General features: G+C 49.4%; 3 protein-coding genes across 4 annotated transcripts in view; 2 read left to right on the top strand and 1 right to left on the bottom strand.

Annotated features, from left to right (window-relative positions):
• DDX42 (DEAD-box helicase 42) overlaps positions 1-12,717 on the top strand; it is a 49,811-nt gene extending 37,094 nt beyond the window's left edge. For both annotated transcript variants that reach the window (XM_062175452.1, XM_062175453.1), the window contains 10 exons: positions 274-450; positions 1,014-1,142; positions 1,713-1,812; positions 2,387-2,434; positions 3,833-3,930; positions 4,842-5,118; positions 5,401-5,627; positions 8,767-8,877; positions 10,061-10,162; positions 11,169-12,717. In XM_062175452.1, coding sequence (XP_062031436.1) covers positions 274-450; positions 1,014-1,142; positions 1,713-1,812; positions 2,387-2,434; positions 3,833-3,930; positions 4,842-5,118; positions 5,401-5,627; positions 8,767-8,877; positions 10,061-10,162; positions 11,169-11,888 — 1,989 coding nt within the window. In that variant the 3' untranslated portion in view covers positions 11,889-12,717. The remainder of the gene's footprint in view (positions 1-273; positions 451-1,013; positions 1,143-1,712; positions 1,813-2,386; positions 2,435-3,832; positions 3,931-4,841; positions 5,119-5,400; positions 5,628-8,766; positions 8,878-10,060; positions 10,163-11,168) is intronic.
• A 102-nt stretch (positions 12,718-12,819) lies between these two features.
• FTSJ3 (FtsJ RNA 2'-O-methyltransferase 3) lies at positions 12,820-20,740 on the bottom strand. The gene is made up of 20 exons (XM_062175454.1): positions 20,495-20,740; positions 20,232-20,337; positions 19,934-19,980; positions 19,716-19,795; positions 19,254-19,353; positions 18,973-19,167; positions 18,477-18,592; positions 18,268-18,372; positions 18,084-18,184; positions 17,824-17,904; positions 17,583-17,735; positions 17,134-17,269; positions 14,814-14,995; positions 14,599-14,716; positions 14,260-14,525; positions 13,990-14,075; positions 13,808-13,907; positions 13,531-13,714; positions 13,354-13,448; positions 12,820-13,271 (listed from the first exon to the last, which is right to left on the bottom strand). The coding sequence occupies exons 1-20, from the start codon at positions 20,559-20,561 to the stop codon at positions 13,079-13,081; spliced, it is 2,511 nt and encodes an 836-aa protein (XP_062031438.1). The 5' UTR covers positions 20,562-20,740; the 3' UTR covers positions 12,820-13,078.
• A 324-nt stretch (positions 20,741-21,064) lies between these two features.
• Positions 21,065-26,881, top strand: PSMC5 (proteasome 26S subunit, ATPase 5). Its single transcript, XM_062175456.1, has 12 exons — positions 21,065-21,171; positions 21,715-21,786; positions 24,425-24,494; positions 24,730-24,827; positions 24,961-25,017; positions 25,096-25,326; positions 25,756-25,882; positions 25,964-26,154; positions 26,236-26,334; positions 26,411-26,521; positions 26,602-26,688; positions 26,778-26,881. Exons 1-12 carry the CDS (start codon positions 21,148-21,150, stop codon positions 26,829-26,831), a joined length of 1,221 nt encoding a protein of 406 aa, XP_062031440.1. The 5' UTR covers positions 21,065-21,147; the 3' UTR covers positions 26,832-26,881.
• The last annotated feature ends 14 nt before the right edge of the window (positions 26,882-26,895 follow it).

The raw sequence follows: 26,895 nt of genomic DNA, 5'->3' as shown, positions 1-26,895 counted from the left end.
CATTATAAACTGCAATTTTTATTTTCTGTATTTCAACCAAAGTAGTGTAATTCTATAAATGATATCTGATCCACATTTAGAGAATGTTATTTCCTGTAAATTTATGAGAATACCAGGGATTTCTCACTGTTTCACAGCTAGTCTTGTCTCCCAGGATATTTAGTTCCATTGGAAATGAATGTCATTAATAGTCTTTTATGCTTCCCCAGAATTTCCTTCCATACATCTTTAAGATTGAAGTTTTGAAGTGGATTTACTTTATTTTTTATATAGGGAGTGCCTGTGGCACTAAGTGGTAGAGACATGATTGGTATTGCCAAAACAGGCAGTGGGAAAACTGCAGCGTTTATATGGCCCATGCTGATTCATATAATGGACCAGAAGGAATTGGAGCCAGGTGATGGACCAATTGCAGTAATTGTGTGTCCTACTAGGGAGCTTTGCCAGCAGGTATGTGCTTTGTATAGAATACCCCCTCCTGGGTGTGGACTGCAGGGCACTAGCCAGGCATGAGTAGAATGGTCAGGAAACTTTAATTAAAATTCATTATGATAAAATACACACAGAATTGACCATTTTAACATGTACAAGCGTTAAGGATATTTAATTGTGTTACAAGGAACATTTTTGAAATTGTATGTATTATATTTTCTGTATAACCAAAACATTTCCCTGAAAACTGTTCTGAGAGGAAAAAAATATGATGCATGAATTATTTGTATATGCTCACAATGTTTTTACCAGGGTGAATTCATTTTTCCTGGTAGAAAAGAAGGAAAGATCAGGAAAAAAAGTGAGAAAATTAATAATCAAGGCAAGAATTTAGATAGCCTATGAGCTGTGTTAATGGTACTGTACAGTTACACCTTTATTATTGACATTGTGATTTTAAAGCATGTTCTAGGTTTTGGTTTTCTATGACAGCAGATGTCTTTTTCAGAACTCCTTTTCGGTTGTAATAGAGATATTTGTTAATGTCACAGTTGGTTAATACGTTATTAACAACTTTGTAGATCCATGCAGAATGTAAGCGGTTTGGGAAAGCATATAATCTTCGATCAGTGGCCGTGTATGGAGGAGGGAGCATGTGGGAACAGGCCAAGGCCCTTCAGGAAGGGGCAGAGATTGTTGTGTGCACCCCAGTAAGTATGTCTTGTGCTTCAGTGGCTTCTCAGCCTCTCTTGGTATGGAAAACATGGTTAGTTTGGAGGGAATCTTCCCCAAAATATGGTAAAGCAGGATTGAGAATACCCTAGTGAATGACAGCCTCTGGTTTTGTTTTAGTACCTACAAATTCTCTATTTCAAATAGCTTTTTACATTCTCCTGGGAAATAGATTCATAGTTATCAAGAACATCAAGAATTAGATATTTGGTGTATGGTCAGAACTTCCCAGAAGAGTGTGGGCTAAACATTAAAATCCATCAGTAAGGCTTTAAAGACCTATCAGAATGCCTCACAAAAATTTGGTGCTGACCAGTCTCCCACATAATTTGAATCACAATTAATAAAAGGGGAGAATCTAATTGAGTTTTCAAAATTTCTTTTTTCCTGGGCTAGTGGTGGTGCATAAAGTCTGGCTGTGGAACCAGTATCTGTTACAATCCAAGATAGAAGAATTAGTGCTTTTGTCAGGAGTCCTTGTGTGTGTACAAGGAAGTCCTTGTCAATGCCTCTAATTATACTGACTGTTCACTTTATGGATCCTGTAGGGTCGACTGATTGATCATGTAAAGAAGAAAGCTACCAATCTTCAAAGAGTCTCTTACCTTGTGTTTGATGAAGCAGATCGAATGTTTGACATGGGATTTGGTATGACTTGAATACCAATATCTTCTGCCCTTGTCCTTGTGATAATCCCTTCTCCATGTCTTTCTAGACTTAGCCAATCTGCTGTTTTAGCATAAGAGAAACTAAAAATACTCCTGGTTAGGGTTAAACTGTAAAGATACAATTAAGACACTAGAAGTTTTCTCAGGGAAAGTATGGCAGACTTGATTGAGTTGAAGAAATTTGAAAGTACTTTTTATATAGGGGGTATTTTCTCTATGCTTTCATTTTTATTTATATGCCTTTAATAATGTGTTCCTGGGTAGGTAAATGTCAGATCATTGAAGGCCTTGTTTCTCCGACCTCTGACATTTACCCCACTGTGTAAAAATTCAAAATAACCATTATTACTCACAGACATACTGCCAGGTCCAAGCCATAGGGAGGGAAGGGAAGTTTTTGAGTTTCATACTCAAGTGATGTGTCCAGGAATTTCAAAATTGCCTTAATTTTTTATAACTTCTTGTGAATATCTTTAATAAAATGACATTTTCCAAGCTTCTCAAGTTGTTTTATTAACAGAGTTATAATATTAATTTTACTTTTCTACTTTCAGAGTACCAGGTTCGATCCATAGCAAGTCATGTCCGTCCTGACAGACAGAGTATGTATGAAGCAACTTTATTATAAAAACACATTTTTACTCAGAGTGAATACTTATTTATTTTATGAGGGTTCATATAGTTGTGGAAACAAAAAATGGTCATATGTGTAGTGGTGAGAATCATAAAGAGAAAGACAGTGACTGTATCTAAACTGGGTAGGACCTTAGAGATCACTAGATATAACTTACTCATTTTTGTAGGTGATAAAATAAGGCCTCATATTTTGAGTGCCTCACCCCCAATTTATACAGTTTTTTTTAAAATACGTGAAACTTGTATAACTTAACAAAAAAAAATTTTTTTTGACAGGCAGAGTGGACAGAGAGAGACAGGGAGAAAGGCCTTCCTTTACCATTGGTTTACCCTCCAATGGCTGCTGCGGCTGGCGCACCGCGCTGATCCAATGGCAGGAGCCAGGTGCTTCCCCTGGTCTCCCATGCAGGTGTAGGGCCCAAGCACTTGGGCCATCCTCCACTGCACTGCCAGGCCACAGCAGAGAGCTGGCCTGGAAGAGGGGCAACCAGGACAGAATCCGGCGCCCCAACCGGGACTAGAACCCGGTGTGCTGGCGCCTCAGGCGGAGGATTAGCCTATTGAGCCGCGGTGCTGGCCACAAAAAATTTTAAAAGCAAAAACTAGAAAGCATACAATATGTTACTTTTTGATGTATAAATTCAGCTATTATTGCAAGTCATGACCACAGTCAATATAATGAACATAACTATCAACTCCAAGTTCTTTTGTACCTTGTCATCCCTCACACTCCTTTTCCCTATATTCATTTAACCAATAATCTGCTTCAGATCACTACAGATGAGTTTTCATTCTGTTTAATTTTATAAAAATAAATTATACAAAGTGTAAAAAAAAAAAAATTTATTTATTCACTTGAGAGGCAGAGTTGCAGACAGACAGATCTTCCATCTGGTAGTTCACTCCCCAAATGGCCACAACAGCCAAAGCTGAGTTGATCTGAAGCCAGGAGCTTCTTTAGGGCCCATGCAGGTGCAGGGGCCCAAGCATTCAGGCCATCAGCAGGAGGCTGGTTTGAAAGTGGAGCAGCCAGGACTAGAACCAGCATCTATGTGGGATGCCAGTGCCACAGGCACATACTTAGCCTGCTATACCACAGTGCCCGCCCCAATTTGTACAGAATTATCAGTAGGTACAGTTAATGCATGATACAGATAGACTGATTTGTGGTGAACTAATTTCTTAACTCAAAATGTAATAAAAATAAATGAAGGCAATTTTTTTCTCTAGTGAATCAATTTTTAAAGTTTTGATGGGTTTATGTTTAAAGAGAACAAGGGAATAATTTTGAATGTCAAGGAAGCTTAATGGGTGTTCAATAAAGAAGTCATACTATTTGTTTAACAGAATATTTTCCCTTCTAGCTCTCTTATTCAGTGCAACTTTTCGGAAAAAGATTGAAAAATTGGCCAGAGATATTTTGATCGACCCTATTCGAGTGGTGCAGGGAGATATTGGAGAGGTAACCCTAAGCAGGGCTGGGAGGGACCACACCCAGTAGGTTGTTTCTCATCTTACGGAGAAATAGAATTAGTTTCTCACTCTTGATAAAAAAAACATTAAAATTTTGGTATATTTACAGATGAGGCATCTTGTTTCAGATTTGCACTCAAATACACACATAGATGCAGTAAGATTTGCAAAATGTTGGCAGTTATTAGAACCGGATGGTGGATACTTAGTAATTGATTATGCTAATTCCACCATTTTTAAGCTTGAAAATTTCCATTATAAATTTTTTTATTGTAAAATTAAAAAACAAGGCTGTTTGGATGACTGACTAGCAATGAGTTAGGATGGAACTGATATATTAAATGATTGTAGAAGGAGGCCTGCAAAAGATAGAGTAGGGTGAGCTGAAAAACCTAGCAAGAAAGGTTTCATTTTCTTAGCTGTACCTATGCCCTGTGTGGAAATTTCTATTAATTGGGCTTTTGGAATTCAGTTAAAGCTGCTTAGCTTAAGTTGCTTGTCATGTTTATTGTTAAAGTCCGTGTATAGTTAATGTTTGACATTGTCTGGTTTTCACTTTTGAATGTCTCCTATGAGCAAGAATGAATTGTACTAAGAGCAGTGAGTGGGAGGGACCAAAAAGGAGTTTATTTAATTAGAAGTAATCATAGTCATATAGAAACTTTTACAAAATGTTGGGGTCTGCAAATTAGGTGGGTATGTGTACATGCCAGTGGAAGGGGAAGAACAAGATGGTTTGAGTATAGGTAAGTTGTGAGCTATACTTGCAGGGGGAAGGTCCCAGGAAGATAGGAGTTCATAATAATTCTGCATGCAGGTAGAAAATGTAAGGCCTAGTCCTTGTTTAGGTGCCCTGTGGCAACCCTGTCACAATCATTTGTTTTGTTTCTTTCCTCTCAGGCAAATGAAGATGTGACACAGATTGTGGAGATTCTCCATTCTGGGCCTAGTAAATGGAATTGGCTCACCCGGCGCCTGGTGGAGTTTACCTCCTCAGGCAGTGTCCTCCTGTTTGTCACTAAAAAAGCTAATGCTGAAGAGCTAGCCAATAACCTTAAGCAAGAAGGTCATAATCTTGGATTGCTCCATGGGGACATGGATCAGAGTGAAAGAAACAAAGTGATTTCAGACTTTAAGAAAAAGGATATTCCAGTTCTGGTGGCCACAGATGTTGCAGGTAGAGTGTGAGTTTTCAGTAACCGTTGGTCCCAAAATGCTTGTAAGGGACTTCTTTCTTACTATACAAGACTATACTAGAAGGCCTGGCATCATCAAATCGATGGTGGTAACTTTTGTTCTAAGGGAGTACCATGCGTGCCTGTATCTCAGCCCAGCAAACTCGTGCACTTTGATCAACTAGATAAGGATATGTGTGTTCTTGGAATGCTTGTGTCTCTGTTTACTTTGCTCTATTGATTCCAGATGGATCAGAAGAAAATTTGTTTGCTTTTTATTTCAGCCCGGGGTCTGGACATTCCTTCAATTAAGACTGTCATCAACTATGACGTGGCACGAGACATTGATACCCATACTCATAGGATTGGCCGCACAGGAAGAGCGGGTGAGAAGGGTGTGGCCTATACCTTACTGACCCCCAAGGACAGCAATTTTGCTGGTGACCTTGTCCGAAACTTGGAAGGAGCAAATCAACATGTTTCCAAGGAGCTCCTAGATCTGGCAATGCAGGTGAGGGTCTGGGAACACTTTAACTTATAAAGCTTAGCAAGAGATTTCAGCTAGCCTGAAGCAGATATCAGAAGCCTGGTAAGAAAGTGATGTGAGGCTTAGATACAGATTGGAATTATGGGATATTGATATTCATTTAGTCTAACACCAGTGTTGAAAAGCTGTTCTGTCCTTTATGCTAAGATCTGTCCCTGAAGTTTCTACTTGCTTACCCCATAGCACACTTATGAGTAAATTTAATCTCAAAGATGGCTGTTATTCTCCCTACAGCTCTTTTGTTTTAGGGGGCTAAAACTGTGATTTTTTTTTTTATTTAGGATTTTATTTATTTATTTGAGAGGTAGAGTTACAGGCAGTGAGAGGGAGAGACAGAAAGATCTTCCTTCTTTTGGCTCACTCCCCAAATGGCCGCAACGGCTGGAGCTGTGTCGATCCGAAGCCAGGAGCCAGGTGCTTCCTCCCGGTCTCCCATGCAGGTGCAGGGGCCCAAGCACTTGGGCCATCTTCTACTAGCTTTCCCAGGCCACGGCAGAGAGCTGGATTGGAAGAGGGGCAGCGGGAATAGATTCAGCACCCAAATGGGATGCTCCACAGGCGGAGGATTAACCTGCACCATGGCACTGGCCCCATCTGTGTGATGTTTTTAAGAACACAATTTGGGCCGGCGCCGTGGCTCATTTGGCTAATCCTCTGCCTGCGGTGCCGGCACCCCAGGTTCTAGTCCCAGTTGGGGTGCTGGTTCTGTCCGTTTGCTCCTCTTCCAGTCCAGCTCTCTGCTGTGGCCCGGGAGTGCAGTGGAGGATGGCCCAAGTCCTTGGGCCCTGCACCCGCATGGGAGACCAGGAGGAAGCACCTGGCTCCTGGCTCCAGATCAGCGCAGCACGCTGGCCATAGCAGCCATATAGGGGGGTGAACCAACGGAAGGAAGACGTTTTTCTCTGTCTCTCTCTCGCTGTCTAACTCTGCCTGTCAAAAAAATAAATAAATAAATAAACACAATTTGTAGTACCTTTTAGCCTTTCATTGCAGTTAATGATTGTCTTTCAGATGTGCTATCCAGAACTGAATGAGGCATTCTACCGAATCAAACCTTGAATTTTCCTAATACACAAAATCTCCGATCACAGATGGGTTTGATGTTTGTTAAATTCATAGGCCAACCCTCATAGTTGATAGCAGAGTTGTAGCCGATTAGCACAGTTGCGTTGTGGTGCTGCTCATCTCTGATCTTAGGAGGAAATGACTGCAGTATAGGAGGGGCAAAGAGGATAATGCTTCCATTTCCTTTTCTGGCTAGAGACTCAGTCCTAAACTAATCGTTTTCAACCTTTTGTCTTTGGCATTTTCTTTTTTTAAGATTTATTTATTTGACAGGCAAAAAGAGACAGACTGAGATCTTCCACCCACTAGTTCACTCTTCAAATGGTAACAATAGCCAGGGCTGGTACATTGACCAAAGTTAGGAGCCTGGAACTCTACCTGGATCTCTCGTATGGGTAATAGGGGCACAAGCACTTGGACTACCTTCCACTGGTTTCCCGGGTACATTAGCCGAAAGCTGGATCAGAAGCGCAGCAGCCAGGGGACTGGTGTGGCACAGCAGGTAAAGCTGCTGCCTACAATGCTGGCATCCCATATGGGTACTGATTTGTGTTCTGACTGCTCCACTTCCCAATCCAGCTCCCTGCTGATAGCCTTGGAAAAACAGCAGAAGATGGCCCAAGTTCTTGGGTCCTTGCCACCCATATGGGAGACCTGGAGGAAGCTCTTGGCTCCTTGGTTCAGCCTGGCCCAGTCCTGGCCATTGTGGCCATTTGGGGAGTGAACCAGTGGATGAAAGCTCTCTCTGTCTCTCCCTTTCTCAAACTCTGACTTTGAAATCAATAAATAAATCTTAAAAAAAAAAAAAAAAAAAAAAAGTCGGGGGGTTGGCATAGCCAGGACTTGAACTGGCTCGGCTCTCATATGGGATGTGGGTGCTGCACCACCATGCTGCTCCCTGTCTTAGGCATTTTCTTAGCTCTCTCTTTTTGTGCCTCAGGCCCTCTGCTTGGGTCTTTGCCCAAGCCTGCCTTACTTCTCACGTACTTTAATTCATGGAAAGATGGAACTTAAAAATAAGTTTGTTCTGGTGTAAAAAAAATTGCAATCCATGTATAGTTTTTTTTTTTGTTTTTTGGTTTTTTTTTTAAAGATTTATTTATTCATGTGAAAGGCAAAGGTACAGATGGAAAGAGCGATCCACTGGTTCACTCCCCAAATGGCTGCAATGGCCAGATCTGGGCCACTCAAGCCAGGAACTTCCTCCCAGTCTCCCACATGGGTGCAGGGGCCCAAGCACTTGAGCCATTCTCCACTGCTTTCCCAGGTGCATTAGCAGGGAGCTGGATCAGAAGTGGAGCAGCTGGGACTTCTACTTGCACCCGTACGCGATGCCATTGTGGAAGGCAGTGGCTTCACTCACCATGCCACAACCCCAGCCAACCATGTGCAGTCTTCGTGATAGGCATTTTCCATGAACTTTTTGAAGGCCTCCTGTATGTGATTGTCAGATAGTTTTAACCTCCCCAGAGATGTTTGCTTTCTTAAGAGAATGTGAATAAATCTGGTGAGTAGTACTTTAGTGGTGGCCAAGTTCAGTGAATACTTGTAGGCTCTGTGGGGAAATCTAGTTTTCAGTTTAGCTCCCCATCCTTTCTGGGAGTCTGCCCCTGGAGTCGTAAAAGGCTTCTCTCCGCATGCTTTTTCTTTTCTTCCACTTCTGAACCCACCAGTTCTTAAAATTTAAGTTCCAAATTTTTTTGTTCAGTGGTTTATGTAGGTTGTTTGAGAATCAAAGAATAAATTCATTTGCCTCAGGTAGAAGTGGCCAAAGGAGTCATTTCCTTTCCAGAAGAGCTTGAAGGGAAAAAGTAAATGAAGCCTTAGATAAGGATCTAGATATTTGACAAATTTCATGGATTAAACTGCCAGAAAGAAGCCATTTTATGGTTCTTGTGAACAGTACCCCGCTTGCCATAAAAACATCAGCTAAAGATGAAGCAAAAAGTTCTTCCCATTTAATTTCTACTTTAACCTTGTCCTCTGCCTCTTGCCTTCTCCCCTTCCCTGGCTTAACGTTGAATTTTGTTCAATGCAGAATGCCTGGTTTCGGAAATCACGCTTCAAAGGAGGGAAAGGCAAAAAGCTCAACATTGGCGGAGGCGGCCTAGGCTATAGGGAGCGGCCTGGCCTGGGCTCTGAGAACTCGGTGAGTTCAGACAGCTGTGAGGTTCTTAGGTTTGGTCTTGGGTCCTGAATGATGTTAGGATTATTGTGATCTATTGAAGACCTCACTGAATTCAAAACTCTGACAAGAAGGGAGCTTATATTGGATCTGTTTATTTGAGTTTTAGTGCAGTGCTGGTTCTTAATGCAACTTTCTGTTGAAGATATATTTGTGTGCTTACATCAGATGTACTCAGGAAGTTAGTCTTAGGTTAGCAGAGGTTCTCAAACTGTGTTCCCTAGACCACCAGCACATTCAAACTGGTCCTCCACCCCAGACTTGTGAATCAGAATCTCTGGAGATGGGCCTAGCAGTCTGTTTTTCACAAGCCTTCAACACTGGCTTAGATCCTGTTAGGGAAACATTGCCAGAGGGTTACTGTAAATTCTAGCCAAATCATGCCACTAAACTCAAGAGTGATCCTTACACTCAGGGAAATTGCATCAGGCAGAGGTGACAGCTAGTTTTTCTCATAAACCACGTTCAAGTCATCCCCCCCACCAGCTTAACTGGGTTTTCTGTCATTTTGAGCTAGGGAAGCAAGCTGTCAGTACGCTTCGCTGGCATGTTAGTTAGCTTGCCATCTTTGATAAATATTCTGTTCCCATATTATAGTGACGATGATGCAGATGATAGCAGTAGTTAGTATTTATTGATCACATTATCTGTGCCAGAGTCATTCCAAGTATTAGCTCAGTGTTTACAGCAGCCCAGTGTAAGTAACTGTACTTATTAACAAAACTGAGACACCTCAGGTTACAGATTAGTAAGTGTTGAAGTAGAGATTTCAGGTCCTCAATGATCTTCATTCAGAACTTGAGCTATCACATAATAATATGCTGTGTTCATGGACTTTTTAACACAGTTTCTTGTTAAATAAATGCATTCATGTATATACATGTACTTGTATGCAGATAATACATGGTCAACTTTGGGCATACTCTGACTGCATTTCTGATTCTTAGGGTTAAATCCCAGGACAAGTATTATAGGGTTGAAGGGCATAAACATTTTTAAAAGATTTTTTGTTTCTGTACCTTTCCTCACAGAGCGTAAGTATCTTTCTAAGTCACCCAGTTGCCACTACAGCTCCCTCTTCACTTTTCAGTATAATGAGGCCCACTCATTTTCAGTTCTCACAGCTGTCTATGTTTGTTTTTTTTAGGACCGAGGAAATAATAACAATGTAATGAGCAATTATGAGGCCTATAAACCCTCCACGGGAGCTATGGGAGATCGGCTGACAGCAATGAAAGCAGCTTTCCAGGTCTGAAACAAGCCTTTTGTTTTTTGTTTTTTGTTTTTTGTTTTTTTTTTTTAAACCTTTAGCATTAGCTCCTGGGCAGTGGATGAGGGTGCCCTTGTCTTCGGAGATGGTGACTAGGCTTGTAAGCTTGATACTAGATTCCAGCCCTTCTCTTTCTTGGGTTTCAAGTACAAACTTAGTAGTTTATCCAGAGCTGCAGGTAGAGAGCAACAAAAACCCCTCGTTCTGGTTGATCACCTGCTGCAGTCACCCCCAGAGCCCAGGGCCGCTTTCCTTCCCTGTCTCAACAGCCTGTGGTGTTGCCCACCTCCGGAACTGTCACAGAACTGGTTGAGAGTAATTGCCATTTTTTGCCTAACACAGTTTTGATTCAGTTATCTTGTGAACTCTGAACCTATTTTTCGTGAACACCTTCCATTCTGGTCGCTAGCTGGCATCCAGTTAGCTACCTGGGCCTTAATGTGTACATTTTATCTGTCTCCAGACTGATGGTTTCAGTTTGGCCTCAAGACTTTTTCCTATATCATTAGTAGAGGAACACAGAAATCCTGGCTTAGACTTCAGGATGTGTTTTTCAGATTGGAGAAAGGTAATGTGATAACAGAATTCATGTTTATACCCCACCAAGGTATGGAGCTGGGCCCTATCTGAGCAAACTTCTGACGCCCAATACATTCAGTTACACTAAGCTGAGTAGATAGAAACTAAATAGCCTGTTCATTTCAGGGTCTGCTGTCAAACTGAAAGGTTTTGTTTTGTTTTGAGTGTTTAGATTTTTGAATTGTAAACAGATTGTAGACTATAAATGTTGAGCTGCTGTGTACATAGATGCTTTGTTCTACCAGTCAGGCAGTAGAAGTAAATTTTGCGACATTGAGCTGTGCTGTGGGGCCATCGGGATAACCTAGTCACTTTGCCAGTATAGTGTCTGTGTGCATTTGTCAAGCTTATAGACTCAATTTTCTTGGACTTGCTGTCACACCCATTCCTGGTCTTTCTCTTTCAGTCACAATACAAGAGTCACTTTGTTGCAGCCAGCTTAAACAACCAGAAGGCTGGAAGCTCTGCTGCTGGGGCAAGTGGATGGACCAGTGCAGGGAGCTTGAATTCTGTTCCCAGTAATTCAGCACAGCAGGGCCATAACAATCCTGACAGCCCCAGCCCCAACACCACCAAGGGTATCCCAAGCTTTGGCAACAGCGGGAACGTCAGCAGTGCCCCGGTGACCTACCCTTCTGCTGGAGCCCAGGGAGTCAACAGCACAGCTTCAGGAAGTAACAGCCGAGAAGGGATTGGGGGTGGCAATGGGAAGAGAGAGAGATACGCTGAGAACTGGGGTGGCAGCCGTCATAGCCATGGAGAAAGCAGCAATCGGCATGGTGATAGCCTTCGTCATGGAGATGGTGGTCGCCATGGAGATGGATACCGCTACACAGAAAGCAGCAGTCGTCATACTGATGGCCATCGGCATGGGGAAAACAGGCATGGAGGAAGTGCAGGCCGGCATGGAGAGAACCGGAGTGCAAGTGATGGTCGGAATGGGGAAAGCAGGAAAGAAGGTTGTAATCGTGAGACCAAGATGGACCCCAAAGTGGACAGCAGCAAGCTAGACAAGGTGGACAAGACGGACAAGACAGACAAGACAGACAGCAAGACAGATAAGACAGCTGATGGTTTTGCTGTCCCGGAGCCACCTAAACGCAAGAAAAGTCGATGGGACAGTTAGAGGGTGTGCACAAAAGCGTGAATCAGTTGTCTTTAATTTTATTTTTAGAAAGATTTTGGAAACTAGGTGTCTCAGGGCTGGGTCGGGGTAAAGTATGAGGACCCCCTGCCCTTAGTGGAGAGCTGGAGTTTGGCGACTATCCCTTCATCTGAGTCATTTTTCGGATGTTTCTGTGAGAAGCTGCTTTGGTCCCTGGATGCAGTGAGAGCAAGCTGGGAAATTTGTTTGGGTTCTGGGTGAGTTGTCATGAGGGTAAAAGGAGGATACCGTGGGAGAAAGGGCCTTATATAGGGCACAAAACTCACTCTAGGTTTATATTATATGTAGCTTATATTTTTTACTAAAATGTCACCTTATAAACATCTATAAAAATCAAACCTTTTCTTAGCTGTATGGCCAGGCAGTCCCTTTTAGGAGTTGCTTCTGCAAATCCAGTTGAGATGCTGAAGGGAGAAGTGTGATTCTGAACAACTGTGGGTGCTCGTGTTCCCAGCCAGCTCTGAGACATGCAGAAGATGCAGCCTGCAAGACCTCGGCTTGGAGGAGCCCCAGAGCCACTGTGCTGCAAGGGATTGCTCCAGGCCTGAGATGTTGCTAAATTTAAAATGAAACCCAACAATGGCTTTTAAAGTGTCTTCTATTTCATTGTTTTGTTTTTTAAACTTGCCCCAGTGGTAGAAAAGTCTTTTGCTGAAATGATTTTGATGATTTTTGTTCTATCTTGTTTATAAAAGGAAAAATACACAAACTTCAGATTTTGTGACTTTGTGAAGGTTTCTTTAAGATGTGCATTCCTCTGCTTGCTCTCTAGTAAATGTTTTACTACTGAGACCTGTGGATTGTTGTCATTTCTACTTCACAGTGAGCCAGCACATGGAAACAGAACAGTGCAGCAAAGTGTGAGGGAACAGCCTGGGAAGGCATTTCATCTCCTCTTTGTTTTATTCAGGTAATGGGGTAGGACAGGGGAAGACTTGGGAGACCACCTTAGGAGATTAGAAAGTTCTGACAGTTTTATCCAGCACCCCGCATTCTTCATGGAATGATTGCAGGGTCATTGTCCTCCCTGCCCAGCTCTAAGCAACCACCCCAGTGTCTCCAGACGGCTGCGATGCAAGTGTGCGCTCGGCTGGCAGCAAGGAGATGGGGAGCCACTCCAGTCTGTTCTGGTCCTAAGGCTGGGCCTGTGCTCACTTCCGTTTGTGTTTTTTCCTCTGTTCCTTGCGCTGCTGTGCTCTCTGGTCCTTCTTCATCCTTGAGTCCACCACTTTGAAGTGGCCTCTGACTCCAGCTGGCCGCCGCACCTTGCGGCCCACACCTTTTTTGGCTACAACATAGGTGACTTGGCGTTTCTCCTTGCCAAGCCCTGCTTTCTTGTAGAGACTACAAAGAGAAGACGACAGGTTAGAGGGTCTCTTGCCACCCTTTTTAAACCTATGCCCTTGGGGTGCCCTCCCCCGATTACCTTCGCAGCTGTGCCACTTTCTCTCGCTCTGAGATGTCCACGGTGTTCACCACAGCTTCTGCCTTCTTCTTGGTCTGCTCCAGCTTCTTCAGCATCTGGGATTGTATTTCAGTCAGATTACCTCTTCCTCCTCCCTGCTCCAGCCACCCCTCACCTCAGCCGGCCCCCACCACTTACCCTCCGTTTCTTTCTAGCCTTGGCCTCAGCCACTTTCTTGATGGGACGTGCATTGATTTCCCTCCAGCGTTTCCGGTAATGCTCCACGTCCTTCTTGTCAATAGGCAGCTGCCGGATCCGGTGCTGTTTCTCCTCCTGCACAAACCACTCTGGAAGTTCCTCTTCATCCTCATTGAAGGTATACCTGGGCATGTGAGGGCACCAGGCTAACACCAGCCACTCCCCGTGTTTTAAAAGAAACCACCCACTTAGCCGCTTGACTGTCTGGCCCCGTTACCGGTTGAAGGAGTTATCTATGAGGTCTCGCTTGGCCTTTTTAGAAGAGGCTATCACAGCACCTAGAGCCAGGCCTTCAGGGTCCAGTATCCGACGTTTCGCTAGACACAGGGAGAGAAAAGTCAGAGCTTGATTTCGAGCGCTGATGTCACTGGCTTCATCTCATCTGTACTGAGCTCTCACCTGGGTCCTCGATAGGCACCACCTCGAACCCAGCATCATCTGACTTCGGCCCCCGGCGTCGCTTCTTACCATGGGATGGTTCCCAACTGTGGTGGGGAGAGACTGTAAGTGAATTCTACTGTTACCCACACTACATGCCCAGCTGACCTCAACCCTGCTTCTAAAGACCACTTAGGGAACCTACAGAAACCACGCCGTCCAGGCTGTGCCCCAGGCCTTATGAGCGTCCAAACCACTGCTGCCTCTTCCCCATCCAGCTGCACCACTCACCTCCCTTCATCCTCACTGCTACTGCTGTCACTGTCTGAGCTGTCCTCTCCCCTGCCAGGGCCAGGGGCAGCGTCTGTCTCCAGGGGAGCCTTCCTCACTTCAGAGGCCTCATCCGGGCACCGAGACTCTCTCTGACTCTTCAGACTGGAAGGTGCTGGTGGTGGTGCTGGCTGCTGCTGCGCCTTCCGACGGCTCTCGTTTAACAGCTGAGCCTGCCCGATCTCCAGGGCCTCATCCGCATCGTCTTCGATCCCACTGAAGCCGTCCTGCGGTAGGGGACACTCAGCCATCTCTGCCGGGAATGCCAGCTTCCCATGAGTCTTGGCCTCAGCACCTCACCTTTGAGAACCACAGGTTAGCCTGTTCTTCCTGCAATACTGTCTTTTCCTCCAGTGACACCAGCAGTGGATTCTCTCCTTCCTCTTCTTTATCATCTTCTACTTCAGCAAACTGCACACTGTAGACCCAAAGGGAAGCTCAGGGATCCTGAGTGCTGGCAGGCCCTGCCCTGCCTGCACCCGGGCTCTGGGTGAGGGTGGCTCTCACACTCTTACCGCTTCTGTTCCTTCAGACCCGGAGGTCCCCTGACTCCTGCCAGCTCCTCTGGATCCAGGTCACTGTCCAGAGACACATCCTCATCCTCCTCCTCCTCTGACACATAGATGTCATCCCTTGGCAGATCGGACAGAAATGTGTCTGCAGTGCTCATATCCCCTTGTGTTACTTCCTCTAACAACTGAAATTTAACAAAGAGGTCAAGTGTTTTAAAGGAACAGGGTGCTTCTTTCCCATGCTCATGTCTTAGTTATAATCAACACCGTGGCAATCCATTCCAAGGTACTAACCTGTCTCATTCAGTTGTCCTACTGTCAGTGGTAGCACAAGGAAGTGTTATTGGGAAAGTACCCCATGGCCCACATAGCAGCAAATCTTAAAATGTTCTAAAACATTGGTGTGTGTGGTTTTTTTTGACAGAGTGGACAGAGAGAAAGGTCTTCCTTTACTGTTGGTTTACTCTCCAATGGCCGCTGCACCGCGCTGATCCAAAGCCAGGAGCCAGGAGCTTCTCCTGATCTCCCATGCGGGTGCAGGGCCCAAGCACTTGGGCCATCCTCCACTGCACTCCCAGGCGACAGCAGAGAGCTGGCCTGGAAGAGAGGCAACCGGGACTAGAACCGGGGTGCCGGCGCCGCAGGCAGAGGATCAGTCTATTGAGCTGCGGCGCCTGCCTGGTGTTCCTTTGTTTTTAAAAATTATTTATTTTAGGGGCTGGCACTGTAGGTTAATCATCCACCTACAGCGTTGGTTCATGCCCCAGCTGGCTCCTCTTCTGTTCCAGCTCCGTGCTATGGCCTGGGAGAGCAGTGGAAGATTGGGCGGGCCCCTGCACCCACGTGGGAGACCTGGAAGAAGCTCCCGGCTCCTGGCTTTGGATTGGCTCAGCTTCAGCCGTCGCAGCCATTTGTGGAGTGGAGCAGAGGATGCAAGACCTTTCCTTCTCCCTCTTCTCTGTCTGGAACACTACCTCTCAAAAAAATAAAATAATCTCTAAAAAAATTATTTATTTTACTTGAGAGGCAGAGAGAACTCTCATCCGCTGGTTCACTCCCCAAATGCTTACAGTGAGTTGCGCCAGGGTCAAAGCAGGGAATTCAACTCAGGTCTCCCATATGGTGACAAGAACCCAATTACCAGAGTCATCACCACGCCTCCCAGGGTCTGTATTGGCAGGAGATTGGAGACAGAAACCAGAGTCAAGTCCAGGCACTCCAACGTGGGGCGTGGATGCCTTAGTCTCCAGGTTAAATGCCTACTCCCCGGCTTTCCTTTAAAATTACTCTCAGAAGGCACCTCCGTCACCTCCCAGGAAAAATCTCATATATGCGTCTTGATTCTCTACCAAATAAAGGTGGGTAGGTAACATAGATCTAACAGAAATGTTTCACATAGATCAACTTAGAGGAGCCAGTGCTGTGATGTAGTGGGTAAAGTTGCCGCCTGCAGTGCTGGCATCCCATAAGGGCGCCAGTTTGAGTCCAGGCTGCTCCACTTCTGATGCAGCTCTCTGCTATGGCCTGGGAAAGCAGTAGAACATGGCCCAGGCGCTTGGGAGACGGGGAAGAAGCTCCTGGCTTTGGATCGGCTCAGCTCCGGCCGTTGCAGCCAACTGGGGAGTGAACCAGCCAGCGGATGGAAGACCTCTCTGCCTCTCCTACTCTCTGTGTAATTCTTTCAAATAAATAAATCTTTTTAAAAAATCAACTTAGAATAACCTCAAAATGTATTTTCCTCATGGCAAAGATAGCTTTCATTTGTATGGCCACTGTAGGTACTGACAAAGATAGGTGCTGTATGCCTGACTACTGCCTAATGGAGCTGGGACGAGAAGTGAGCCTGCGTCTCTCTAGGGCCTCCACGTTCTGCCTCGCCCGTAGGGGAAAGGTGACTTGGTTAAGACGTTCCCACATAAGAGCCAGAAAAGCTCTCCTTGCCATGACGTCATTTTATGAGAAAAGATGTTCTCCAGGAGGCACAGAGTAGCATCTGGCAGCCCAGTGCAAGGCTAACTTGGTCTCAGAAATCCTCTCTACTCGTGCTTATAACCCAGGTGCCCAGGTTCCCTGTATTATAACCACAACTGTTGGTCCTAATGTTCCAGCTCCAGGAGAATCAATCCGCACACTCATAAACCCTGATTTCATCATTTTAGGTGTATGTTTCTTTTGGCCTTTGAGCTACTGTTTTGTGCCCCAGTAAGCCCCTCACCAAGTGATTTAGTGGGAGAATAGGCACCTGAAGCCCAGGATCATTGCACACAGAAGACATCGGTCCCTCCACTTCAGTCTCCTCAGGCTGTCCCGAGCCCCTGCTCACCTGGTGGCCCCGGATGGTACGCAGTGAGAACATGCCAGTCTCCCCCTCATCTGCAATGGAGACCCCAGGCAGATCCATCTTCAGCTCCACACGCTCCCGCTGCTTTCTCTGCTCACGCAGCAGCTTCTTTTTCTTCCTAAAGGGATAGGTAGAGGGGTTACACCTGCCCAGCGCTGAAAACTCCCTTTCCATGTCTGTCCTCCTCCCACCTTCACACTCTGCAATTCTGCAATGGGGCTCCCCCCGCCCCTCCCCACACCATTTCTTAGATTTTTCTTAGACCTCCCATCCACTGGTTCAACTCCTCAGATGCCCATAACAGCCAAGACTCCACCCAGGTCTCCCACACGGGAGACCTTGACCATCACTGGGTATTCATTAACAGGAAGCTGGAGCCAAGCCAGGCGTGAAGCCCACGCACGGCTCTACCACTAGGCCGGATACATCACCTCTTTAATTCTGCCACCTCCTGGGCTTTCATCTCTGCCAGAGTCCGGTTTAATTGCTCCTCTTCCTCCTCCTCTTTAGAGGGCTGCCTTGGGATCCCAGCTGCTGACGCCGCCTCCTCCTCCTCCTCCTCTTCTTCCTCTCCTGAGCTGAGGCTGACAAAACAGTCCAAGGAATCACGTCATTTCCCTAGGCAGGGGCTCCTTCAAGTCGACATCCGTCTTGGTTTAGCTCCGTCCTCACCTGATGTCCAGCGCCTTTGCTTGCTCTTTCAGCTTCTTGGCTACATGTCGCCGAAGCTTTGTTCTCCAGTTCAGGAGGGACCTGCCGCAGAAACACCATGATTGATCTCAGCTCTCCCTTTGTGCCTGCGCTCTCCTGCCAGAGGCCCCCAGCTCACACCTCTAGCACAGCACAGCCTGTGTGCAGAGGTCCAACATGGCTTTTCCGGGCCTTTTCCTCTCTCCAGGGTTCCTGGCCCCTCCGGCCTCCCGACCGCATACCTGAGTTCCTTGCGCCCCAGCACCTTGATGTCCTGACAGCATGCCCGTATGTCCTCGGTGGTCGCCGGATGCTGTGCCAATTCTTCATCATCTAGCGAGATCTGTTTGGGGGAAGGAAAGGAGCTGGAAGATCTTCAGGCAGTGTTTCTGGGGTTCTTTCGTCCCTCAATGTCTGGGAACTCACCTCACTGGCTTTGGAGAGGAAGTCGACGGGGTTGGCAGCCCGGAGGAAGTCAGTGACGGAGGCACGGTGAAAGAGAGTGAGGTCGCCCTCTGCATAGCCTTCAGCCTTAGGGAGGGCAGTAAGAATGGCTGGCAGTCCCTTCCAAGGCATCCCTAGGTCTGCCAGGCCCAGTCTCTCCAGAGCTCCAGGACCCTACCCCCCAAACACACCTTTGGCTTCTTCTTAGTCACCAACTCAGTAACAGTTTTAGCCTGAACTTCAACCTCCTTGAAGGCAAATTTAGGATCGAAGAATTTACTGTCAACCTTGTCAGGAGCCAGGAATCCTACAGTGATGAAACACAACAAAAAGTGTGCTTTAGGGGCAGGCTTCGTGGTACAACGGGTTCAGCTGCCACGTGGGACACTTGCATCCCACATCAGTGCCAGTTTGAGTCCTGGCTATTTCACTTCCAATCCAGCCTCCCGCTAATGCATCCTGGGAGGCTGAAGTGGCTCAAGTGCTTGGGCCCTGCCACCCCCAGGTAAAGTTCTGGGTTCCCAGCTTTGGCCTGGCCCCAGCCCTGGCTGTTGTGGCCATTTGGGAAGTGATTCAACAAAAGGAAAATCTATCTTTGCAGCTCTGCAGATAAAAATAAACACTTCAAAAACCATGTGCTTCAGTAATTACGAGGCTAAGTCAACAAAAGAAGGAAGTGAAGCCCACCTTGGCATACAACAAAGATCTCTGCAGATTCATGGCGAGAGGCTTGGGGCTTGGTAGCCTGGACACGGCGGAACAGCTGCTGGAAGATCCACAGCAGCGGCTGATAGTCACGGGAACGGAAGACCTTTGTGATGAAGTAGCCACCGCGGGCCAGAAAATCACAAGCCAGACGCAAAGCCATCAGGGTCAAGTGGGCTGTGGGAAAGAGCCGTTCAGCTGAGAACCTCGGCAGCCTGAGAGGGCACGCCCACCCTCACCTCCAAGCCCCACACTCCCTGCACCTTGCGAGTAAGCATCGTGAACCCAGCTGGCCCCAACGTTGGGGGCCCCGTCATTGAGCACGACATCAACCTTCCAGGTCTTCAGCTCCTTTCTCAGGGCCTACAGAAGGAAGGGGATTACTGCAACGGAAACACAGGAATGGCTACAAATGGAGTCCCTGGTTCAGCCTCTGGTGCCTCCGATCATTTGTTGAGTGCCCACTGTGGGTCAAAGCCCATCACAGGCACAGGGAACACAACAGTAACAACAATAACAGACCTGTCTTCACGGAGCCTACAGTGTGACAGTGAGTCCTCTGGGAAGAACCTCACTGGAGATCTGGAGTGGACACCAGGACTGTCACGGTCTTGTCACAGAGTTGCCCAAAGTACGGTAAATGGGGACCATTTCACCTCTGCGGCATCTGGGGGACGCTGAGTGTTTGCACATCACGGGGACATGAGGATGGGGGTTCTCATTACCTGCCTACAGCGTTCTGTCGTGATGTCCTCCTGCAGTGTCACCACATTGGGGAGAGGCTTGATTGGAACCAGGTCCACTCCTGGAAGACACGAGGTCAGAGCATTCTAAAGGCTTAGCATGCTACAGGGCGGGAAGGAGGGACATGGAGGATCAGGTTAAGGCGCGTACACCCACCCCTACCATCCATCTACCCCCCGGAGAGCCTCCAGTCACTCACCCACAATAAGACTGGACACAGGCATAAACTTGGCAGCCACCTGCAGCCTATGAAGGAAGACAGACACATGTAGGACGGTCCCTTCCCGTCCCCTGGTGTTAGGAGCCCTTGCCAAGTGCAGCGGTCTTCTGATGTCCTAAGTACACATTCCAGACAGTCCCTAAGGTTTAGGAGATCTACACTCTCAGACGCAGAGGAATCGAGCTAGGACGACCGCACTGGAGGCGGGCGGATCCTAAAGCCCTCCCAAGCCGCTCCATGGTCCACACCCGGAGCGAGCGCGCACAGGGATACGCACCACCCTCCTGGCGCCGCACAGAGGTCCAGCAAGGCCCGGGCCTTCTGCAGGAACTGAAAGCGGCGGTTCAGCTGGATCAGCTTGAAAGCCGAGCGGGAACGGTACCCTGCGGGCGGCGACGGGACACATCAAGCGGCGGGGCGCCTTCGCCCGCAGGATCCCTCCGACCTCACAACCCACCACCCCAATGCTGGGAGAGAGGAAGCGAACCGGGCCCAGCTCGTTCCCTAGCTCGCTCGCGGACGCCGCCAACCCTGACTCACCCGTCTCCTTTGCCAAGTGATAGAACTTGTCTCGCCGGCTCTTGCCGACTTTGCCCTTCTTGCCCATGGTGGGACGGCAGAGTGTCACTCAAGCTGAGGAGAAGCAAGTTGTTGGGAACGCCTCTCCCGGACGCACGGCATCCGCCTTCCTAGGAGCCCGTCCCGCGGCAATCACCGTGCGACAAGCGGCCCACACGCTCACGGCGCCTCCGCACCGCGCCCGCCACACTGGGAGCCGCACATGCAGGCAGCAAGCACACTTCCACTTCCGCTTCCGCTTGCGACCCTGCGTCCCTGGCTCCGAGTTTTCCGCCATTTCGGGAGTGGCCGTAAGTTTTTCTCTGCTGCTTATCCCAGTCATATAAATTGAACGTTGGCACCAGAAAGGCAGATTACAAGAAATAAAGTTTCAACAGAGCAACATTTAGAAGTCCTACTCCTTCTTCACGCCGTTCCCAAGCTCCAGGACTTCAGTAGCCGCCCTTCCCAACATGTCTCCCTTTAGTTATTGTCGCCTCGTCGCTCACACCCTTCCCCCCGCCCTTTGATCCGGAACTTCTCTTCCGGGTCATCAGCCCCTGCCCGTCGGCTCCACTTCCGCGCCTGCGCGCCACGGCACCTCGGAGGCCGGCGGTCTCCGCTGAAGAGGGAAGATGGCGCTTGACGGACCGGAGCAGGTACGGCGGCGGCGGCGGCGGTGGCGGCGGCGGCCGGGCGGGGCGGGGGCCTGATGCCTTGGCGGGCATTGTCCGAGGTGGGAGCGGGCCAGGGCCAGAGGTTCGAGTCGTCATCCAGCCCGGGCCCTGCTTGGGCCCGGATCTGCTGTGTCAGCGCCGCCCCCCGCCGGTCGCCCGTGCTGGGAGCGAGGCTGTTGTAGACGCGGAGCCCTGGAGAGCAGTGGTGGGCGCGGGAGCCAGGGCGCCCGTCCTCCGCTTTCTCCGGCTGTGGCGGTGACACCTTTGCAGAGTGCTTGACTGTGTGTGTGAGCTTGATCTCCTGAACGTCGGGGAGGTAGGCGGCGTTCTCACCGGCCGTGGTTACCGGAAAGCGGGGGACCCGGAGGCGAGGGACTGAGGGTTCGGAACCGGGTCGCAAGCCGCCGAGGCCCAGGCTGATCGTGCGGCACGGAGCTGCTTGCTTTAAGCTTTCTGGTGAAGTGCCCTGGAGTAGCCCTGCCCGCTGGGTGTGCGGTCTTTCGAACACCTGCCCTGCGTTTTCAGATGGAGCTGGAAGAGGGGAAGGCAGGCAGCGGACTCCGCCAGTACTACCTGTCCAAGATCGAGGAGCTGCAGGTGAGGGCAGGCGCCGGCTGGAGCGCCGGGGGGCCGGGGGCCCGGGGCCCGGGGGCCGCTCTCCTCAAGCTCTGGGCCAGTGCGGGAGGGCGTGGAAGGAGCCTGTTGGGATGCGTGCGTGTAGGAGTGTAAGCCACAGGTTAGCCTCGCGTTCGCAGCCAGGAGTCAGATTTTCACAGAAGAGGGGCTGTTGGCCGAAGCCCATCCCTTTTGGAAGAAACCTGGATGAAAGGCTTTTTGATTTCTTCATTTCATTTTACTTGAAAGACAGATCTTCCGTCCACTGGTTTACTGCTAAGTGCCCACAACGGCCAGAGCAGGGCCAGACTGAACCCCGGGGCTGGAGACTCCATCCAGGTCTCCCACGGGGATGGTAGGGGAGTGCTTGAGCCACCAACCTGCTGCCTTCCTCGGTGCACGTAAGTGGGAGCTGGAGTGGAAATCGGACCCCAGACTCAAACCAGGCAGAATCTCTTACCAAAGGGAAGACGTGGGAACCGGTGTTGTGGCCTAGCGAGTAAAGCTGCCGCCTGCAGCGCCGGCATCCCATATGGGCGCCGGTTCAAGTCCAGGCTGCTCCACTTCAGATCCAGCTCTGCTATGGCCTGGGAAAGCAGTAGAAGATGGCCCAAGATTGGGCCCCTGCACCCGCTTGGGAGACCCCAAAGAAGCTCCTGGCTTTGAGTCGGCCCAGCTCCAGCCGTTGTGGCCATTTGGGGAGTGAACCAGTGGATGGAAGGCTTCTCTTTCTGCCTCTGCCTCTCTGTAACTCTGCCTTTTAAATAAATTTTTTAAAAAATGCAACAAGTGCGCTTGTCCAAATTGCTATGCCATAGAGATTAGGGAACAGAGAATAAGGAAAATAATATAAATGGCATAGGGGAAGCCACAAGGAAAACTTCTGAACTCTGGGTGCATTTGCAGGTATTATATGGGTATTTGGTTTTCGTTAAGATTTTATTTAGGCCAGCGCCGTGGCTCAACAGGCTAATCCTCCGCCTTGCGGCGCCGGCACACCGGGTTCTAGTCCCGGTCGGGGCACTGGATTCTGTCCCGGTTGCCCCTCTTCCAGGCCAGCTCTCTGCTATGGCCCGGGAGTGCAGTGGAGGATGGCCCAAGTGCTTGGGCCCTGCACCCGCATGGGAGACCAGGAGAAGGACCTGGCTCCTGCCATCGGATCAGCGCGGTGCGCCAGCCGCAGCACGCCGGCCGCGGCGGCCATTGGAGGGTGAACCAACGGCAAAGGAAGACCTCTCTGTCCACTCTGCCTGTCAAAAAATAAAAAGATTTTATTTAGGGGCCAGCGCTGTGGCGTATCTGGTAAAGCTGCTGCCTGCAGTGCCGGCATCCCATATGGGCGCTGTCGAGACCCAGATGCTCCTCCTCCGATCCAGCTCTCTGCTGTGGCCTGGGAAAGCAGTAGAAGATGGCCCAAGTGCTTTGGCCCCTGTACCTGTGTGGGAGACCCGGAAGAAGCTCCTAGCTTCGGATCAGCGCAGCTCCAGCTGTTGGCAGCCATTTGGGGAGTGAACCAGGGGATGGGAGACTCTCTTTCACTCTGCCTCTCCTTCTCTCTATAACTCTTTCAAATAAATAAATCTTTAAAAAATTTATTTGAGCCGACGCCGCAGCTCACTAGGCTAATCCTCCGCCTTGCAGCGCCGGCACACCGGGTTCTAGTCCTGGTCGGGGCGCCGGATTCTGTCCCGGTTGCCCCTCTTCCAGGCCAGCTCTCTGCTGTGGCCAGGGAGTGCAGTGGAGGATGGCCCAAGTGCTTGGGCCCTGCACCCTGTGGGAGACCAGAAGCACCTGGCTCCTGCCATCGGATCAGCTGTGGCGGCCATTGGAGGGTGAACCAAAGGCAGAAGAAAGACCTTTCTCTCTGTCTCTCACTGTCCACTTTGCCTGTCCAAAAAAAAAAAAAAAAATTATTTGAAAGGTAGAGTTACAGAGAGAGGTCTTCCATCTACTTGGTTCACTCCCCAAATGGCTCCAACGGCTGGAGCTAGGCTGATCCGAAGCCAGGAGCTCTTTCTGAGTCTCCCACACTGGTGCAGTGGCCCAAGGACTTGGGCCATCTTCCACTGCTTTCCCACACCACAGCAGAGAGCTGGATCGGAAGTAGCCATGACACAATCCGGCACCCATATGGGACGTTGGTGCCATAGGTGGAGGCTTAGCCTGCTACGCCACAGTGCCAGCCCCCATTGGGCGCTTTTGTGTGTGATTTTGTTTGTTCATCTCAATAGTCTGACAGCAGAGTAGTTGATGCCATACCCTTGTGAGCCTGTTAGCAGGTCCCTTTGACAGCAGCTGGGCTAGAACTTGGGCTTCTCCCCCTACAGACCTTCCCACTGTATCCTGTTGCCTCCCCGACAAGAAATTCACTAATTAAGTGGATTGAAGTTAAATTACAATGAAGTCAGCTGTAACTTTTTCCCATTAGATTCTGTTGGAAAGCAGCCCTGGGCTCCAGAGGGGCTCTTGGTGGATGGGACAGGGCGCTGGCATCAGACAAGAGAACCAGCATGCAGGTGCCTGTACCCTGCCCTGCTCACACCTGTCTGAGGGTCTGGGCCAAGATCCTCCCTTCTGCCTCTGCCCTTGGATAATGGGATTTGCCTCTTGTTCTCCACAGCTGATTGTGAATGACAAGAGCCAAAACCTTCGTCGGCTGCAGGCACAGAGGAATGAGCTAAATGCCAAAGGTGAGGGGGAGGACGGGGGGCTGCACGAGGGCAGCGCGTCTGAGCCCTGACCCGCGCCTTCTCAGCCGTGCTCGTGGTTCCTTCCAGTCCCAGCAGGCTCCTTGTAGCCCCTTAAAGACGTGACATGGAGGGGGGGGCTCAAAAAGGCTTGCTTCGCAGCTTCAGAGTGGCGTTTACTTTATGCTAAGTTGAACTGAGGCGGAGGCTGCAAGATTGCTGTTTGTTTGCTGTCTAGTTCGCCTGCTGCGGGAGGAGCTACAGCTGCTGCAGGAGCAGGGCTCCTACGTGGGAGAAGTCGTCCGGGCCATGGATAAGAAGAAAGTGTTGGTCAAGGTAAGAGCAAGGCCCCAGGTCCGGCCCCTTGCCCACTGCATTCCCGTGTGCCCTGTTGGCTCCAGGACTCCCACGGGTCCTCTTGGGTGGGGCCGTGATCCATGGGCAGGGAAGATCACGAGCCCTTTCTTAGGTGCATCCCGAGGGCAAGTTTGTCGTAGATGTGGACAAGAACATCGACATCAATGATGTGAGTGCAGCGGGTCAGGAGGTGGGGAGGGAGGGTGGCCCCTGTCGCCGCACTTCCTGAAGCTCGCTCTCCACTCAGGTGACGCCAAACTGCCGGGTTGCGCTCAGAAATGACAGCTACACTCTACACAAGATCCTGCCCAACAAAGTGGACCCTCTCGTGTCACTCATGATGGTGGAGAAGGTGCCAGACTCCACCTACGAAATGATCGGGGGACTGGACAAGCAGATCAAGGAGATCAAAGAAGTGATTGAGCTGCCTGTCAAGCACCCTGAGCTCTTTGAAGCCCTGGGCATCGCACAACCCAAGGTGAGAGGACTCCTGTCCAGCACAGACCAGACGCAGGGCGGGAATAAGCTGTAGCCCGCTTGGACGGCCTGAGCTGCTGAGGAGCTGCTGGGGGCGATGTGGGTGTGTCTGGGGGCGGTGGGGGCAGGGTTGGATATATAGGCTCTAGGAGGGACACTGGTGTGTTCATCTGCTCTTCTGCCAAGAGCCCTTCAGATGTTTATAACATCATTTGGGGGCCATACAACATGATCAGCTTAACAAGTAGTCTGCTCTAGGTTTTTTGAATTTCATGTCCCACCTGTGGTTGCCTTGGCAGGGCCAGACCAAACGGTGCCACACAGGTGCTGTCCCCTACCCCTGCTGTAGCATCTGGTAAGGTGTGCAGCACTCAGTACCCACCAGATGGGACGCAGTGGTTTCCTGCCCTGAATCCTGCTGCTTTTCTAGGGAGTGCTGCTGTACGGACCCCCAGGCACCGGGAAGACTTTGTTGGCCCGCGCTGTGGCTCATCACACCGACTGTACCTTTATCCGCGTCTCCGGCTCTGAATTGGTACAGAAATTCATCGGAGAAGGTAATGGCAGCTAGGAACACTGAGTGAGAACCAAGGGGGGCGGGGGACTCTAGCTCCCTGATGCCCGGCTTCTCTGCTCAGGGGCAAGAATGGTTCGGGAGCTGTTTGTCATGGCACGAGAACACGCTCCATCCATCATCTTCATGGACGAAATCGACTCCATCGGCTCCTCACGGCTGGAGGGAGGCTCTGGAGGGGACAGCGAAGTGCAGCGCACGATGCTTGAGCTGCTCAACCAGCTGGACGGCTTCGAGGCCACCAAGAACATCAAGGTGAGGTGGTCGGGGCCGTGGCCGAGCCAAGGATGGCCCTCAGGGAGAGCGTATGCGATTTCAGCCCCTTTCTCTGTGCAGGTCATCATGGCTACTAATAGGATTGACATCCTGGATTCCGCTCTGCTTCGCCCAGGACGCATCGACAGAAAAATTGAATTCCCACCCCCCAATGAAGAGGTTTGTGACGGGCAGTGCCTGGGCACAGCTCTGGGACAGGCTGCAGGGCTCAGTCCTTTCTCTCTTCCATCTCTAGGCTCGGCTGGACATCTTAAAGATCCATTCTCGGAAAATGAACCTGACCCGGGGGATCAACCTGAGGAAAATTGCTGAGCTGATGCCAGGAGCGTCAGGGGCTGAAGTTAAGGTGATCAGACTGAGGGAAGGGGGCGGGGTAGGGAGTGCTGGGGCCCAGTGGTAGAGCCTCAGCTCCCTTCTCTTGTTCAGGGTGTGTGCACAGAGGCCGGCATGTATGCCCTGCGGGAACGGCGAGTCCATGTCACCCAGGAGGACTTCGAGATGGCAGTCGCCAAGGTAGACGCCCCTGACTTCCTGCATTTGCTAATGATGGCTCTGGAGCAGTGGGCCGGCGCCTGTGCTCATTACCGGATTCTCTCTCTCAGGTCATGCAAAAGGATAGTGAGAAGAACATGTCCATCAAGAAACTATGGAAGTGAGCCCTGCGTCCTTGGTGTGGACCCCTCAAATAAAGCTCTGTAGGACAAGCCTCTCTGCTCTGTT

Source organism: Lepus europaeus, chromosome 18, assembly GCF_033115175.1.
Source record: "Lepus europaeus isolate LE1 chromosome 18, mLepTim1.pri, whole genome shotgun sequence".
NCBI lineage: Eukaryota > Metazoa > Chordata > Mammalia > Lagomorpha > Leporidae > Lepus > Lepus europaeus.
Note: the sequence above shows the minus strand (reverse complement) of the source record. Positions and strands in the feature narration are given on the sequence as shown.